General features: G+C 39.3%; 1 protein-coding gene across 1 annotated transcript; it reads left to right on the top strand.

Moving 5' to 3' along the window:
• The first annotated feature begins 13,274 nt into the window (after positions 1-13,274).
• Positions 13,275-14,369, top strand: LOC116200319 (mitogen-activated protein kinase homolog 1-like). The gene has a single exon (XM_031531180.1). It carries the CDS (start codon positions 13,275-13,277, stop codon positions 14,367-14,369), a length of 1,095 nt encoding a protein of 364 aa, XP_031387040.1.
• The last annotated feature ends 3,312 nt before the right edge of the window (positions 14,370-17,681 follow it).

The raw sequence follows: 17,681 nt of genomic DNA, 5'->3' as shown, positions 1-17,681 counted from the left end.
TATCTAATAATGACAATTGATTGTTGTAGAAAATTTTAAAATAAACATTAATATTAATCATGAAAAATGAAAAAAAATCTAAATTCCCAAATAAATCTAAGTTTCTATAAATATTAGTTTTATTGATAAATTAAATAATTTTTTATATGAAATTTTTTACACGATTCCACAAAGTGTTGGAGGAAGATGAGTAGTAAATCTCTAATAAATCCCTAGAGATAATAATTTTTTTCCCGATCATAAAAGAAGGCTTATGGGCTAATGTAAAGATATAAAATAAATCAAAATAAAGGCGCAAATAAATCACACTAATAAAAATTGAATTTATAATCTCTTAGTTTCGAATTAGCATTTTGTGTCACTGCACTAGGATTTTTTCTCCCTCAAGATACTAATTTCGTTTTGATTACTATGAGGGTCAAGAGAGAGACCTACATTGTATGGCTTATACTTGAAATCCTTACGTGTTTAGGCCCCATGATTTGTCCTCAACATTTTGAGGGTTTCCTAATCATGACGTCTTTTTGGTGGCACTTTCTGTCCGCTTGTATGATGTATATAAATTTTTCCGTATTTATTTATATAATGCGTATGGCTTATTCTAACATATTGAAGGTTTTCTACATCAAATCATGATGGGGTGGCACTTTTCCTCCTTGTATGATGTATAATTTTTTCCATAATTATACTTATGTATTTATATAATGCATATGGCTTATGCTTGAAATCCTTACATGTTTGGGCCCCGTGATTTTTCCTCCACATTTTGAGGTTTTCTACGTTAAATTATGATGTCCTTCTAAGTGGCACTTTCCCTCCTTTTATGAGATGTATACATTTTGAGGTTTTCGTATTTATGTATCAGTCTATAAAATTGTGTGGATGGTGGTAAAATAATACCACGTATAAGATATCATGTAAAATTCATACTGAAACTATAAGCTGAAGCCATTAATTGAGATCACTCTATAAAAGTTCAAGCTTATAAACTATATATGATATTTAACTTCTTATAAACTTAAAAGTTTTTTTTTATATCTTTTCCAATGTGGGATAATAACTCTTAATATTAACCTTCAAAATCTGTCCTTTTAATGATGCTTCCCATGTTCACAACAACCTCATTAAGTACATAGCAACTATCAAAATAACATATTCCCCTTTTTTCTCTAAAATTATAAACAATAAAAAAAAACGTAGTGTAATAGCGCATGATTTCGCCTGATAACCAAAATGTTTCAAGTCCAATACTCATTGAGGTAAATCAGTGCTCTGTTTTTTTAGCCATTACGATTTTTCTTTCATTATATTAGACCCATGTATCTTTCTTTGTAACAAACACATATATAAACAATTGATAAAAAAGTTAGAAAATAATTTAGGTTATTTAGGGTTTATTAGTACATATTTTACATATAAATTTTCAAAAAATGCAACGTCTCATCATTATGGAAAAACAATAATAATTCTTTTTTAAGTAGGCAAACGAATATGAATTAATTGGACTAAATTAAGGCTGTGTTTGTTTGAACTTAATCAAATAAGTGCTTAAAAATTAGTTACAAGTTAATTATAAGGAAAAATGAATGGGAGAATGAGGGAAAGATGAGAGATGAGTGTCTAAACTACTTAATCATTAAGTAAAAAACTACTCAATGAATTAAGTCAAAAAATTTGACTTAATAGAATAAATTATTTTTCACTTATTGATGCCTTTAACTCCTCAAAACACATCTACATTTCTTTTCTTAACTAATTAAGTGCTTAAGCACTTAATTTATCGAACGCCACCTAAGAATTATATCTTTAGAAGACTTGACTTTACCTTTATGACCTCACTTTCACATTATGAAGAAGACATGATTTCGCGCTAATGGTAAGTTTTGATGAGAAGAGACTTACATTATTCTGGCTAATGTATACAAATACAGAAGTATCGTAATTCTTTTTCTCTTTTCCAATAATTTGTCAACTTGTGGTCAAGAAGAATAGCTTGTCAACTTAACAAATTAAAAAATTTCTAAAAGATGTGGGAACTCTCTTCCACGACTCAAAATTGAGATTTCTCGCTGAGAAAGGCCTTTGCATTAACCCAGAAAATCCCAAACTGAGAAAATATCTGGTGATTGCTGCTCATTCCTTTTCCATATCCACTCAACTTTCTTCTTTTTTTTTCCCACTACTAGACACATTAAAATTTGTGGAGCACATAAAATTCGTTTATTTTTAATTTTATCATACATTTGATTGAAAGTTCCTCATATATACAGCTATGGTAAGTGAGAACTGCTAATATTCTTCGAGGATACCAATCCTGTGATATGACTAGTAACCAAAGTTCACTGGATGAGACCGTTGCCCCGAAATATATTGGTTGTTGAACCTAAAACAATTTATTTTTATTAAAAATAAGTTATATCAATCCCAACCTAAGAAGTACATAGACCCATGGATGCACAATATGCCTTCTTGTTGGAAGAAATGGATATAATAATTGGAGATGGAAGTCCTATGTTTGAGGAGTATGCTTTGAAAAGTTGAGATACCCATTTAATTCATTTATTTCTTTATTATCTTTACGACAGTGGTATATTATTTGGAAAAAAATGCTAAATATTCCTAAAAGAAAAGTGCGCCTAATTATTCTTATGACACTCACATTTAATAAAATTATGCAGATGTTGATCAAATTAATTTCATATCATTGTGAGAAGTTAAAAGAATAATTAGGAAGATTAAACAAAAATTTTACTTAATTCTTAGGAAATATCTACACAATTTGGTTTCCTATTATAATCTAAAGAAGAAATGAAGCAATTGCAGGGGTTTGGTTTTCTATTATTGTCAGGGGTTTGGTTTTCTTTTCTCTTTTTCTTTTTTTTGTAATTGCATGTGGCTCATTTTGGTCAGAAAATGATCGAGAAGTAAGGCGCCTTTTTCACGGAGGTTGGGGAAACACTCTGCAAATTTTAAAGGTTGAAAGAAAAGTTCAACAAAAAAAAGGAAACAGTTTCGTCAGTGCCAAGACGTGACACTGACGAAAAGTGGATTCACGGCCTCTTTTTCGTGGATCGATAGCCACGCAACCGTGGGAAAACTCTTTTCTAACAAATCTTTTTTGTAATTTTTTGAGTGCAATCAACCTCGTACTTAGTAATGCGGTGGTCTTTTTTTTTTTTCCTGTCCTTTTTTACCACAGATTATTGTGCTCGGTGGTTTCATCGTAAGTTCCCCCTCAGCACTTAAAGTCATATATTCTTAGGTCACTGCCTCACGCCGACATTAACACATGCAATGAGCCAAATTCGAAGGAACCAAACTAAGTATTTTAATTAAGAATATTCTCATCCTAGCAAAAACCAATTTATTTTGGTCACAAACTAATTTTTAATTAACTTTCATGTGACTTTTTATTTTAATTAAAATTAATTCTCAACATATTAAAAGTAAAAAAAAAATTAAAAGGGAGAAAGGGAGGGGTCGTTAAGGGCTTCACTAGTCACTAGGCCCCCTTCTCCCCTAATCAGGAGATCGTGAATATGGTATTAGGGATCTCTCTATTAGGGGATCAAGGGGCCTCGCCGTCAGTCAATCTGGTGGCCTATAGAGGGCTGGCCGTCGCCAAAGCCCTCTCCGGCTACCTTCAGTTCTCCCTTCTGAATTTCAAACCAGTTTTTTTTTTAAAAAAAAATTGTAAAATGTAAATTTTATTTAAATAAACGACACATCATTATTTCTAATTTGAAAAATAATAAAAGGACCAAAATTACACCATATTGAGAAGGTTTAGGATAGATTCAGCTCAAAAGTACGCGTAAGACCAAAGGTCAAATTCAACCTTTTTCTATACCATAAATGAACTATATATCGAGCAATAGGGATATGTAGGATATATCAGAAGGATGTGATACTGTTCATACTATACTCAGTTCTCAACTTCTCATATGCAATATTCTTAATATCAATTTGATATGATATGATCGGACATGGTTCAGTTTACTCTTAGCTAGGTTTGTAACAAAGATCGAAAGAAGAAGAGAGGAAGAGAAATAAGTAACAAAGTGTAAATCAAAACATCTTGATTTTTAATCAAGGACGATGTCATTTGTACCCAAAGCCGTTTCTCTATAAATTATTTTGCATTTTTTCTTATAGCAATCTACCACCGCTATAAACCCAACCTTAAAACAACGAAAGGATGTAGGACAAGCAATAGCCTTATAAGTAGAAAATAGAAGATATGAAAAATAATGTGGCATGGAATTCCTATTATGAGAATTGAACTCCAGATTTTTGGTTTTGCATATTTAATAGCAAATCAGTTAAGAAAACAAACTCACTTGGGCAAATTACAGAAAATATATAATCCGTACTTTCTAGGAATGGGGCTCCTAAATAAGATGCCAAGAAGTTAGTAGGCATGACGATAGGAAGAACGAACTCGAGATCACTATTTCTATTTGAACATGTCACAGAAAAGTGAGTTCGATACTTTATAAGACCGGAATGTCATCCTTCTCAGCGGGGCACTATATCGACTTTGTAACGAATCACAGTAAGATTTTCAATTTTATATATTTAAATTTAAATTACACTATCGTTATATGTGGAATGATATACTTAGCCTGATCAGCATCAAAGATCCCACCGCGTCATGGGATTTCATAGTGATTACTATCTTCATGGGATTTCATAGCCATTACAAGCGGAAGTTGGAAAATAAAACATCTCTGGGATTTAATAGACTTCAAATTAATTTGTAATTAAAACCCCAAATAGCCTCATGGATAATGCTTTTCCTTTTGTAAACAGATCTGTATCTTCCTGTATGGAAAAATCACAAAATGTATCATAGCATTATGAAAATTTTACATATAAACTAAACATCATCCTCTTCAATTCGTGACGGTTTCCGTTAGAGTCATCCCGGAAAAGTTCAGCGATTGGCAGTGCACAGGGAGAAGAAGGGCGATGCAAAAAAGCTGTTGCAAAGTAAAGAATCTCTATTTTTTCATTCTTGCACTTGTCGGGAATCTGTTTCATCGTCGTGCTTTATTTTATTTTGCACTTTCATTATGAAGATTACAGCAAATGCTTCCGGCTTCATCATACCTTGTTGAATGTTGAAGTCAATGTTCAAGAAGGCGCGGCACTTTTAGTCGGATGAAAAGAATAGAGTTTGGTAGTTCTTCGTTAAATAATCGGATAGCTTATGGAGAAGACGATTTGTTAATTTCTCAGGCTAAGTAGAGTTAGAGTAGATGGGGAATCTAGTTCAGGTCACTAGGAGATGCTACTTCGTATGGCCGACCAAGTTCGAGATTGACATCAAGTACTACCCCCTCGAGCCCTTGGGAAGTGGCTCCTATCGTGGTCTGCCCTGTTCTCAATCTGGGGACGAATGAGAACATCGCGATAAAGAAGATCTCCGATGTGTTCGAGCACCCCATAACTGCTGCCAGCGCCCAGGGGGGAACTCAAGATTCGCAGGCAAATCCAGCACTAGAATATTGTCGACCCTCAAGCATGTCATGTTACCGAACCAGAGGACAAGGTTCAAGGATGTTTATTTGGTCTTCAAGCTCATGGAGACCGACCTGCACAACTATATCCAATCTGGGAACCTGTTATTCGAGGACTAGATCAGGGACTTTGTCTTCCAGATACTGTGCGGCCTCAACTACATACACTTGGCAACTGTCCTCCATCGGGATCTGACGCCCCAGAACATCCTCATCAACTCCAATTGTCACCCAAAGAGTAAAGATCCGCGACTTTGGTTTCTCAATAGCAACAGCCAGAGCCGACTCGGAGTTCATGAAATCATACGTTGTAACTCGATGGTACCGCACACCAGAGCTCCTCCTGGGCAACACAAACTACGGGCCCTCAATTGATGTCTGGTCAGTTGGGTGCATCTTCGCGGAAATGCCTGGCAAACACCAATCTTCCGTGGCACCAATACCCAGAACCAGTTGCAGCGCATAATCGGCATACTCGGGACCCCAGGGGAAGCGAATTTTGATTTCGTCCTGAGTGCATAGTCCAGAAGACACATCAAGTCCGTGCCTTACTTCAATGGAAACTGACTCTCAAGACTCTCTCCCAGAGTGAATTCTATGGGTTTGAACCTGCTCAAGAGATGTTCGCGTTCGATCCAAGCAAGAGGATCGCTGCTGCTGAGGCGCTCGACCACCCTTACATGGCGCCCTATTATGATCCGAGAACTGTCCATCCTGCCCAGTTTCCCATGAAGCTCACTGTCGAGGACAACATGGATGAGAATACGATGAGGGATAATAGAGAAGATTATCCCAAATCTTAGCATATCTTATGCCATTATAGCTCATTATAACTTTCTCTGTATATATTACGTATTTTAGTCATATTTAGATTATTTCTGTTCACAGAACACTGTATACGACTATATATTACAATGAAATTCACCTCACCTAATCAAGTGAGGATTCAGCCATTATTCTCTTCTTTACATTTCTTTATGGTACCAGAGCTCTAAATCGGAATAACACTCGTATTGCTTCCTATCTCTTTTGATCCTTACCTGTGGCTTTTCTCAGCCCTTCTCACAGTCCTCTTAATCTCTCCCATTCTTACTTCTACACTCATGGCTGATACTAACAATACCTCACTCATTCCTTCTTCATAATATTCAAACTCCTTCAAGTATCCCGACTATTCCTGTCAAATTTAATGGAAGAAATTATCTCTACTGGAAGGGTGTTATGACACCTCTACTTGCTACCTATGGGTTGCTGGACCACGTTGAAGGTCGAACAGTTGCACCAAAAAAAACCATTACCGGAGCAGATGGAGTTACAACACCTAATCCCGACTATTTGAGGTGGGAATCCAGAGACAATTTTGCACTAACCTGTGTGATGCTTACAGTAACAGAGGAAATAGGCGTCACCATTCTTGCTGCTAAGACTTCTCAGGAGGCGTGGGCATCCCTTGCCACCTCGTTTCTCACTCAAACCGCTGCACAGGAGGATCTTCTCGATCAGCAGTGGCGTGACCTGAAGAAAGGGAGTCAGTCAATGGAAAAATTCATCGGAACGGTGAAAGAACAGGCTCTACGATATGCCCAAATCGGAAAACCTAAAACACCAGCAGACATCAATCGCAGAATCTACACAGGGCTCGGTCCCGATTGGGAACCGATTGTTCTAGCCCAGTCAGAGCGGATGCTTACCATGAGTACCGACGAGCTTCAATCTCTGCTTGTTGGTCACGAAGAGCGCCGCCTCTACGCTCACGGACCTCAGTCGAATCCCTCTGCGAGTGCTCCACTTTCAGGTTTGCTTGGCGCAGGACCTACGGAAGTTCTCTACACGGACGGGCGAAAGGGAAGCAACGGCAGCAAGAAGAACTACGGGAAAAACAACGCCGGTAAGAAGAACTCTGGTAGCAGAGGCGGCTCGGGAGGCTCGGGTAACACAGCTGATCGAAACCAAGGAGGAGGAAACCCTAATTTTAATTTTGGGGGTGAAGCTTTCGGGCAGAGAAGACACGGGCAAATCGGGCAGCATTACTCGGGTCAGCACAACTCGGGTCAAAACTCGGGTCAAGCCCGTGACTCGCGACTCAGCCCAGTTTCCTTTGGGCCTCTAGGCAACTTTGGGCCATTTACTTCTAGTCGGCCCAGTTCAGCTTATAATACCGCTAGAGGCCCAGCTCCTTTTGGCAACTTAGCTTTCCAGCCCAATTCGATGATTATTTGCCAACTTTGCAATCGTCCGGGCCACACCGCTCTATCCTGTCAGTACTCTGGGGCACAGGCTCATCTAGCCCATGGTGCTTCTCCGGGAATTCATGATCCAGACTGGTACATGGACTCAGGGGCAACACACCATGTCACATCTGACATATCCAATCTCAATATTCATGATGATACCTCACATTCCGATCACATCTTCGTGGGTGATGGTAAATCAATTCTTGTTCTTGCATCTGGTTCCTCCACTTTTAAACTCTCTCAGCGTCCTTTACACTTAAATCATATTCTTTATGCTCCACATATTTCCAAAAATCTTATTTCTATATCCAAATTTGCTAGAGACAATACTTGTTTCTTTGAGCTTCACCCAGACTGTTTCATTGTGAAGGATCGTCATACGCGCAAGGAGCTTATGCGTGGCCCAGTTAGAGATGGACTCTACTGTTTCCATCCAAGAGACAGGCCCATCGACCGTCCTCAAGCTCATCTCTCTATGTCTGGATCCAGTGTCCTATGGCATCAACGCCTTGGGCACTCATCTTTTTCCCATAGTTCATCGTGCCTTATGTACTTCTTGTTTCCTTAATAATGATCATGTTGGTCACATCTGTTCTGCTTGTCAAGCGGGAAAAATAATAAACAATACTTTTCCACCCACTCTTCATAAAAGCACACTTCCCTTTGAGCTTGTTCATACTGATATCTGGGGTCCTGCACCAATCACTTCTCATACTGGTCATCATTATTACATTCACTTTTTTGATGATTACAGTAAATATTCCTGGTTTTATGCCCTTAAATCTCGATCTGATGTACTTAGTGTTTTTCGAGCATTTCGTCTTCAAATTGAGAACCTTCATGGACGTCGAATCAAGTATTTTCAATCAGATGGTGCAAAAGAATTTCTCTCTGCAGATTTTCAGTCTGAATTGCAGGACAATGGTATCTTTCACCGTATTTCATGTCCTCATGTTCCTCAACAGAATGGCTCCGCTGAACGCAAACACCGTCACATTGTTGACATGGGACTTACACTACTTTCTCACTCTTCCATTCCACCGAAATTTTGGGATTTTGCCTTTGAAACAGCAGTGTACCTAATTAACAGGTTACCCACAAAATCCCTTCGTTTCAAATCCCCTTTTGAGGTACTTCATGGTAGTCCACCTGATTATTCTACCTTACGAGTTTTTGAGTGTCTCTGTTATCCTTATCTACGCCCTTACAATCGCCATAAATTAGAACCTCGATCTCAACCATGTATCTTTCTTGGATATCCTTATCACTATCAGGGATATCAATGTCTGAATCCTATCACTGGTCGCATCTTCTTATCCACTCGAGTTATCTTCGATGAGAATTCCTTCCCTTTCAGGACAGGTGGGCCTATCTCGGTGGATGCTAGTCAGTCCTCTTTTGGCCCCACACTTGCTACTGGTATGTCTATTCCCTCCTCTTCAAATAATATTTCCACTTATATTCCCATTCCTTCATCTATTTCCATGCCATTTTGTGAGCCTAGTAATCCTGCCACCCTACCTAGTGAGTTGCATGTTCCTACTCCTGAGATTCATGACCAGTTCACTGAGTCTGGAATTCCGGTTGAAAATACTGTGGGTAATGATGTTGCGCCTGCTCCTCAGAATACTCACAGGATGACGACACGGTCTAAGGATGGTACTCTGCCTCCTCCTTGATTCACCATATCTCGCCGTCCTTCTGCTTTCTCTGTTTCCACTGCTTTGCAGGAACCTCAGACCTTTATACAAGCCCGTAAACACTCTAATTGGCGGGTAGCAATGGAGGAGGAATATCTGGCATTAGTCCAGAATCATACCTGGGACTTGTCCCGCCATCTCCTACGCAGAATGTGGTTGGTTGCAAATGGGTTTATCGCATTAAACAGAAGGCTGATGGCACCATTGATCGATATAAGGCTCGACTGGTGGCAAAGGGTTTTAATCAGAGAGAAAGAGTCGACTATTCAGAGACGTTTAGTCCAGTCATCAAGCCTGTTACCATTCGGACAGTTTTATCTATTGATGTCTCCTCCCAGTGGCCGATTCGACAACTAGACGTGAAGAATGCATTTCTTCATGGGCATCTCACCGAGGAGGTTTATATGTCTCAACCTCCTGGCTTCATTGATACTTCTCGCCCTGATTATGTCTGTCGACTCCGCCGATCTCTCTACGGGCTCAAACAAGCCCCCCGGGCCTGGTTCCAGCGCCTCAATACATATCTTCAGAGACTTGGATTTTCAGATTCCAAAGCTGATCCCTCACTGTTCATTCTTCGAGGACCTACTTATCTTGTATATCTTCTCGTCTATGTTGATGACATCATCTTGACGGGAACTCCAGGTGCACCCTTTCATTCCATAATTACTGCTTTACACCGGGAATTTGCCATGAAGGATCTCGGTCCTCTTCACTACTTTCTTGGGATGGAGGCTCGAACTAATGGTACTGGACTCTACCTCACACAGTCCAAGTACATTCATGATATACTAGCTCGCACTTCTATGCTGGAATGCAAGCCTATCAGCTCCCCAGTCTCATCCGGATCCAGACTTTCTCTTCATGATGGAGATACCTTTCAGGACCCTTCTCTCTACAGAAGTGTGGTTGGCAACCTCCAATATCTCTCTCACTAGACCTGATATTGCCTATGCAGTAAATCAGGTATGTCAGTTTATGCACTGTCCAACTACTACTCACTGGATGGCGGTAAAACGTATCATTCGTTATCTCAAGGGTACAATTACCTATGGTCTTCATATTCGCCCGGGCTCCATCTCATCTATTCATGGCTTCTCGGATGCTGATTGAGCCGGTAACCCTGATGATCGTCGCTCTGTCAGTGGTTTCATTGTTTTCCTTGGCTCCAATCCCGTCTCTTAGAGCTCCAAAAAGCAGAGGACAGTCGCCCGGTCGAGTACTGAGTCTGAGTACAAGAGTCTCGCCAATGCCACTGCTGAAATTTTATGGCTTCAGTCTCTCCTTCGGGAACTTGGGATTTCACAGTGTCACTCTCCGACTCTTTGGTGCAACAATATCTCTGCGATTTATCTTACGGCGAATCCTATCTTTCATGCTCGGACCAAGCACATTGAGATTGACTATCACTTTGTGCGAGAGCGTTTCATGCATAAGCAACTATCTATTCGCTTCATTAACTCTGATGAACAGTTAGCCGATGCACTCACCAAGGGTCTATCTTCTTCACGCTTTGCAGACATTCGGTCCAAGTTTCACGTGGCGAAGTCCCCGTTCAGCTTGCGGGGGAGTAATAGAGAAGATTATCCCAAATCTTAGCATATCTTATGCCATTATAGCTCATTATAACTTACTCTGTATATATTACGTATTTTAGTCATGTTTAGATTATTTCTGTTCACAGAACACTGTATACGACTATATATTACAATGAAATTCACCTCACCTAATCAAGTGAGGATTCAGCCATTATTCTCTTCTTTACATTTCTTTAAGGGAGATGATGTGGAGGGAGATTCTTCACTACCAGTAGCTTAATATTGCGCCTGGAGAAGAAGTCCTGACATTTGTTTCTACTCATCATATTCAGTACAGAATACGAGAGACATGTCTGCGGATATAAGATATTGACACTTGTAAGAGGAAATATATGCATGATCTTAGTCCTAACTTCATGGTGTTCGCACAATCGATTTGCAGTAGCAATTTATAGGCAAATTATATAGTCTGTCCTCTAGAAGATGAAGATCCCATTTATCTAGTCTTACAGATTCTATTCGATAAGTGAAAGTCTGCGTGTTTTAGTTTGCCTGTTCTTTTATAGAGTTTCATATTATCTTGTCTACAAAGGAAGTGCGATGGGATAAATGGTGCATAATCTCTTATCATCAGATAGACGAAGAAACGATCAATTTTTACGCTGCCTGTGTCATTCCTCTCACAACATCAAAAGCTGGCCGGGTGATTTACAGTGAAGGGAACAAAACTGTCTTAACATGTTTTCCAGGTGCTCTGATCAGAAGCTGATCATTGCACGCTAGCGAGAGGCCAGCAGTTATCCGTCAAAAAAGCTTGGAAAAACTACTTCTCCTAAATCTGATTCGACAATTGTACATTTGCCCCTACTTGGTCCTGTAACAAAACACTGAACTGGATCCTTCCGGACAAAGCCTGGGAATGAAACAGTTCCACCGAAAGCTTATCCAAGTCGATCGGTAAATGAAAAAAATGAACTTGGTTGTATTATATATGTTATATGTTGATCTGGAAATTCATTATCTGGCCCAGTTAAAATTTGGTGTGGCCGCTTGACACAGCTAGAATATAAATTAGTCCGGGCCCATTGTGCATCTAAAAACCACATGGTAGTGGCCTGATACTGATATCCTGCTAGATTCTGTCCGAGAAGGAGAACTTTATAAATCTCATAAGTGAATCTCGGAAGCATCTCTTAGAGAACATATCTTTGAAGCTTTCGTATCTCTGTCATTTATCTACAATTTAATCCCAAATTTTATCACTTTTTTTTTCAATTTATACATCAAATTCTTATTTTTTTATTTTTCTTACTCTTAATTTTTTCTTTGTCCTCCAAATTAATCCATTCAAGAGCTTATTAAAAAAATTATTATTGTTGGAGCGTGGTATGCACAGGCATTAGGCCGTGCTATGTACGGGTAATTTTTTATTATGGAGAAAGCTTAGATTACTCAATGGAGTTTTCTCTATTTTTCAATTACTTTAGTTTTTTAATAATTTTTAATACCTTTTTATTTTTTAATTTCAGAATAATATCATTATAATTTTGGATTCTTAATTCTCTATGTTTATCTGTATAATATAATTTAAACTTTTTGAAATATATAAACAATAATCTCTTAAATATTGAGTTTTTTAATTATAAAATAAATATTTTCTAATATATATGAGCACAATATATATAGTGTTTTTCAATTCTTCAGTTTTACCTATGAATATTTCCCTTAAGAGACGTAGCTATCTATAGAATATTTTGTGAAACTTAACATAATATAAATTGAAAAAGATAGATATGATATATATTCGGCGAAAAAGATAGATATATAATATATATCCTTGGATCGCCTGATTGTTTTGTCTAGTTCAAGTCCTCCATTAAACTCGTGTTTAACCTGGGATAACTTGAATATCAATGTGGCATGCCGGCTTTTCCCACCCAGCAAGCACCTCAAAGTGGCCACTTCATTCTTCAATTCGGGGCCGGCTACAATTTTAAAGTCTTAGGGCCAAAGTCGATGATTGGTGGGATGAAGAATAAGGACGTAGCAAGAAGCATTCACGAAGTAAGAATCTATAATCCTTCGTTCGTGTACTTGCCGAATTATAGCGCATGCTTCTGGTTTCATGGTACCTTGTTGGATATTAATTTCCATGATCAAGAAGGCACAACGCTTTTAGTCATGAAATAGATAGAGATTGTTAGTTTGTGTTAAAATTTGCAGGTTGCTTATAGAGATAACGATCTGTTAAATTTTTCAGAGTAAGTGGAGTAAGAGTATATGGCGGATCTAGTTCGGGTTGTTAAGCCTCCTGATGCAATCAGGCAAATACGCAAGAACTGCTACCGCGTAAGGGAGATTATATTTGAGACTGACATTAAGTACTACCCCCTCAAGCCCATTGGAAGAGGATCTCACGGCGTGCTTTGTGCCGCGCTCAATCTGGATACAAATGACAAGGTCGCGATCAAGAAGATCTCCAATGTGTTCAAGGACCCCAAAACTGCTGTCAACACCCTGAGGGAGCTGATGATTCTGAGGCAAATCCAGCACGAGAACATCATCGCCCTCAAGCATGTCATGTTGCCAAGCCAGAGGACGAGGTTCGAGGATGTTTATTTGGTCTTCGAGCTCATGAAGACCAGCCTGCACAACTATATCCAAACCAGAAAGCAGTTATTCGAGGACCAGATTAGGTACTTCATCTTCCAGATACTGTGCGGCCTCAACTACCTGCACTCAGTAAATGTCCTCCATCGGGATCTGAGGCCCAGCAACATCCTCGTCGACTCCAACTGTCGCCTGAAGATCTGCGACTTTGGTCTCTCGAGAGCAACAGCTCGACGCGATTCCAAGTTCATGAACCCGTGCATTGGAGCTCCATGGTACCGTGCACCGGAGCTCCTCTTGGGCAACAACAATTATGGACCTTCCATCGACGTTTGGTCCATTGGATGTATCTTCGCAGAATTGCTCGGGCGAACACCTATCTTTCCCGGAAGCGACCCCCTGAACCAGTTGCAGCGCATAATCAGCATGCTTGGGACCCCTGGAGAAGAAGATCTCGACTTCATCCAGAATGAAAAAGCAAGAAGATATATCAAGTCCCTGCGTTACTCCAATGGCACCCGTCTCTCAAGTCGCTTTCCCAAAGCGGATTCCACGGGCTTGGACCTGCTTGAGAGTATGCTCCTGTTTGATCCAAACAAGAGGATTACTGCTGCTGAGGCACTCAACCACCCTTACATGGCACCCTATTTTGATCCGAGTACTGTCCGTCCCGCCCAGTTCCCTGTGGAGCTCGATGTGGAGAAGGATATGGAGAAGACTGCGATAAGAGAGAGGATCTGGCAGGAGATTCTTCACTTTCAATAGGTTAACGTTACGCCTCCTGAAGATGTTATTATATTTATTTATAATCACAACTCCAGACTACAAGCGACATGTCCGTATGTATAAGCTGTTGAAATTTGTCATTGTCATAGACTCATTATTGAATTGTCCTTCGGCTTTTACGGGCTTGAGCTAATTTCTACTTAAAATCACAAACTGATAAGTGATGGTTCTCAAATTTCATATAAACCAATAGATATTGATTCATCTTTTTCATGTGGGATTAATATCCTTAACATTCGCCCTCACATGCAACATGTGATCTATTTCTGCCTACACGTTCTCATGTGACCTGCCCTCAACTACTGAGCTCGAGTGGGGCTCATCTTCCGTGCTCGGGTGAGGGGAGATTAATAGGAGACGCTCTTTGTGGCTGCTCTCAAACATACTTGGCTTGGCGTGGTGTTGGTGCACATGCACGCATACTCGCAACCTGGGCTTTAATATCATATTGATTTTCCTTTTCTTTTCCGATTTGGGATTTATCCCATTTTTACTCTTCAACACCAGCATTCACGTGTAATGTGTGTTCTATTTCTACCTACATGTTGTCATGTGCCTTTAAACACCCGCCATCAATAACTGACCTCGAGCAAGGTTCCTCTTTTGAGCTCGGGTGAGGGGACTTACACGAAGTGCACTCTTTGCTGCTCTCGGACATATTGGGTCTAGCGTGGTATTAGTGCGCATGCGCGTGGGCACGCATACGCGCAACCTGGGCTCATGTATAATATCACTGGGCCTATAAGCGATTCGGTTCATCTTCAACCTATTAGCTCGAGTTTTTGTTGATGGGGCCAATCACTCATAGGCCCATGGGTATTTTACATGGTATTAGAGTGTAACCCGCTCTCAACAGACCCAAAAGATTAAGCTAATAGGTTGTTGGATCCAAACATCATATAAGCTTATAATTTCTTTCTTAATTTTTTCGTGTGGGATAACATATTTCAACACATGCCCTCACTTGGCAGCTTGTACTCCAGCACGTGCAACGTGCCCTTAAACACCCGCTCTCAACAACTGATCACGAGTCAGGCATCATCTTCCGGGCTCGGGCGAGAGGAGGGCAAACACCAGACTATCCTCGAGCTCTACACTCAAGCCTAACTAGCAGTGCACATTTTAGCTACATCGGAACTAGAAGGACCAGGCCACTCTCAGGTCTAACTAACATGAAGCGTACTCTTGACTGCCTCGAAACCGAATCTAACGTGATGTGAGCCCACGCGTACGCTCAAAAGCATAACCCCCTCCGATACCATGTAAAATTTTCACTTGAGCTTACATGGACTTGAGCTCATCTGCAAGCCAAAAGCTTAAGCTAATAGGTTGTTGACCCAAACCTCATATAAGTTTGTGGTTTCTTTCTTAATTTTTCCGTGTGAGACAATATATATCAACAGCACACGTGTGGGCTCACACCACACCAAGCCTAGTTTCAAGGCAGCCAAATTGCTTATTATCTTAGTTCGACCCATAGCCTAATTATCAATTATCCCCCCTCATCTAGCCCGAGGCGCAAGAAGAAGTCAACCTCGTAGTTAAGTCTCGAGAACGGAAGTCCAGTCATGGCTCGTAGTCATTTCTTGTGAGCGGGTGTCCAAGTCCACGCGGCACTTGTAGGTGAAGCATCAAAGCCACACATTACCATGTGAGGACAGGTGTTGAGACTTATTGTCCCACACGGAAAAATTAAACAAAAATTAAAGGGTTTATAAAGTGATTCGGTACTACAACTTATCGACTCGAGCTTTTGGGTTAAAGATGGGTCAAATAGCGTATAGGCTAGTGAAATTTTACACTCATAGGAAATATTTGAATGATCTTAGCTCTATTTTGATGACGTTAATAAAAATCAATTTGCAGTAGTAATTAATAGCTAGGAAAATATACAGTCCCTCTGGAATGAAGTTCCCTTATGTATAGTCTTACGGATTATCTTCGACAAGTGAAATCTGCATATTTTAGCTGTCCTCTTCCATTTCGGAGTTCCTTAATATATTGCCTATTGAGGAAGTGCGATGGAATAAACATTGTCTATTAATCTCTTATCATCAGAGAGACGAAGAAGTGACCAACTTTCATGTGGTGTGTATCATTCCTCTTAACATCAGAAGCTGGTCGAAAAATTAACAGCAATGGAAACAAAATTTCTAACTTGGTTTCAAAGTCTTTGATTGCTAGCGGGAGGTTGGCTGAAACCCTTGTTGTTCAACAGGTTACATTAGGGGTAAAGTTACAGGTCGCTGTGACTTGGAGCATATAGTGCGGCAAGAACTTTCTATTCCATTCATGCAAAGACCAATAAAAAACGATCAAACTAATTTGGGATTTTGTTTCCAAAAATTAAAGTTGTGGCTTATATTAATATACCGAGAAGTTATGACTTATTAAATCATGATTAATAAACAAATATTATGCTATAGATACGTTTATTTTTTGTTTTTTGTGAAATATAGATACGTATATTTATCTGCAAATAGATGAACAAATAATATTTTTGGGATATTCTAATCTAACATGCAAATGTGTTACTGACAGAAAAGAAAAAAAGATATATGAAATCCAAGGAAAGTAAACTTAGCCCCGCGAATATATAGAAAATATAATATCCGGATTTTCGGAATTTAGTAGACATGAGCCTCAATAACTTGAGATCACTATTTTTATTGGATTGTGTCGCTAAAATGTGAGCTGAATATTTCACGTACAAAGCCAGAGCCCAACTCTTCTCGGCAGGGCATTGAAAGGAGTATATGTAAATAAGTCGTGGTAAAATTTTCAATTATTTATTTGAATTTGAGTACATTTTCAGTATGTGCAAATAATAACTTAGCCCGTTTGTGGCTGCACCAAATCATGGGATTTTATAGGGATTCCAAGAGGAAGTTAGAAAATAAATCATTTAGAGATTAAATTTCAAATCTGTAGAATTCAAATCTCAAATATAAAGCCCTATGGGTAATGTTTTTGCTTATGTAAGTAGAGGATGCATCTCTTATAAGTAATGCCAAATCCCACCATATCATCATCCTTAAAATACACCTAGAAAGGAAAGCTCCCAAGTCGCCACTTCATTATCTTCATTCCCGGTGCAGCTTCCATTAGGGTCATCCCTGGAAAAGTTCGGTTATTTGCAACACAAAGACTAGAAGAAGAACGAAGCAACAAGCTTTCACGAAGTAAGAAATCTATATTCCTTCATTTGTGTACTTGCTTTGAACTTGTTTCAGTGTTCTTTTCTATTTTATTTTGCATTTTCGTTGAGAAGATTATAGCATGTGCTTCCCG

This window comes from Punica granatum, chromosome 3 (genome assembly GCF_007655135.1).
Source record: "Punica granatum isolate Tunisia-2019 chromosome 3, ASM765513v2, whole genome shotgun sequence".
Lineage (NCBI taxonomy): Eukaryota > Viridiplantae > Streptophyta > Magnoliopsida > Myrtales > Lythraceae > Punica > Punica granatum.
The sequence above is the reverse complement of the archived record's forward strand: the minus strand, read 5'-3'. Positions and strand labels throughout refer to the sequence as shown.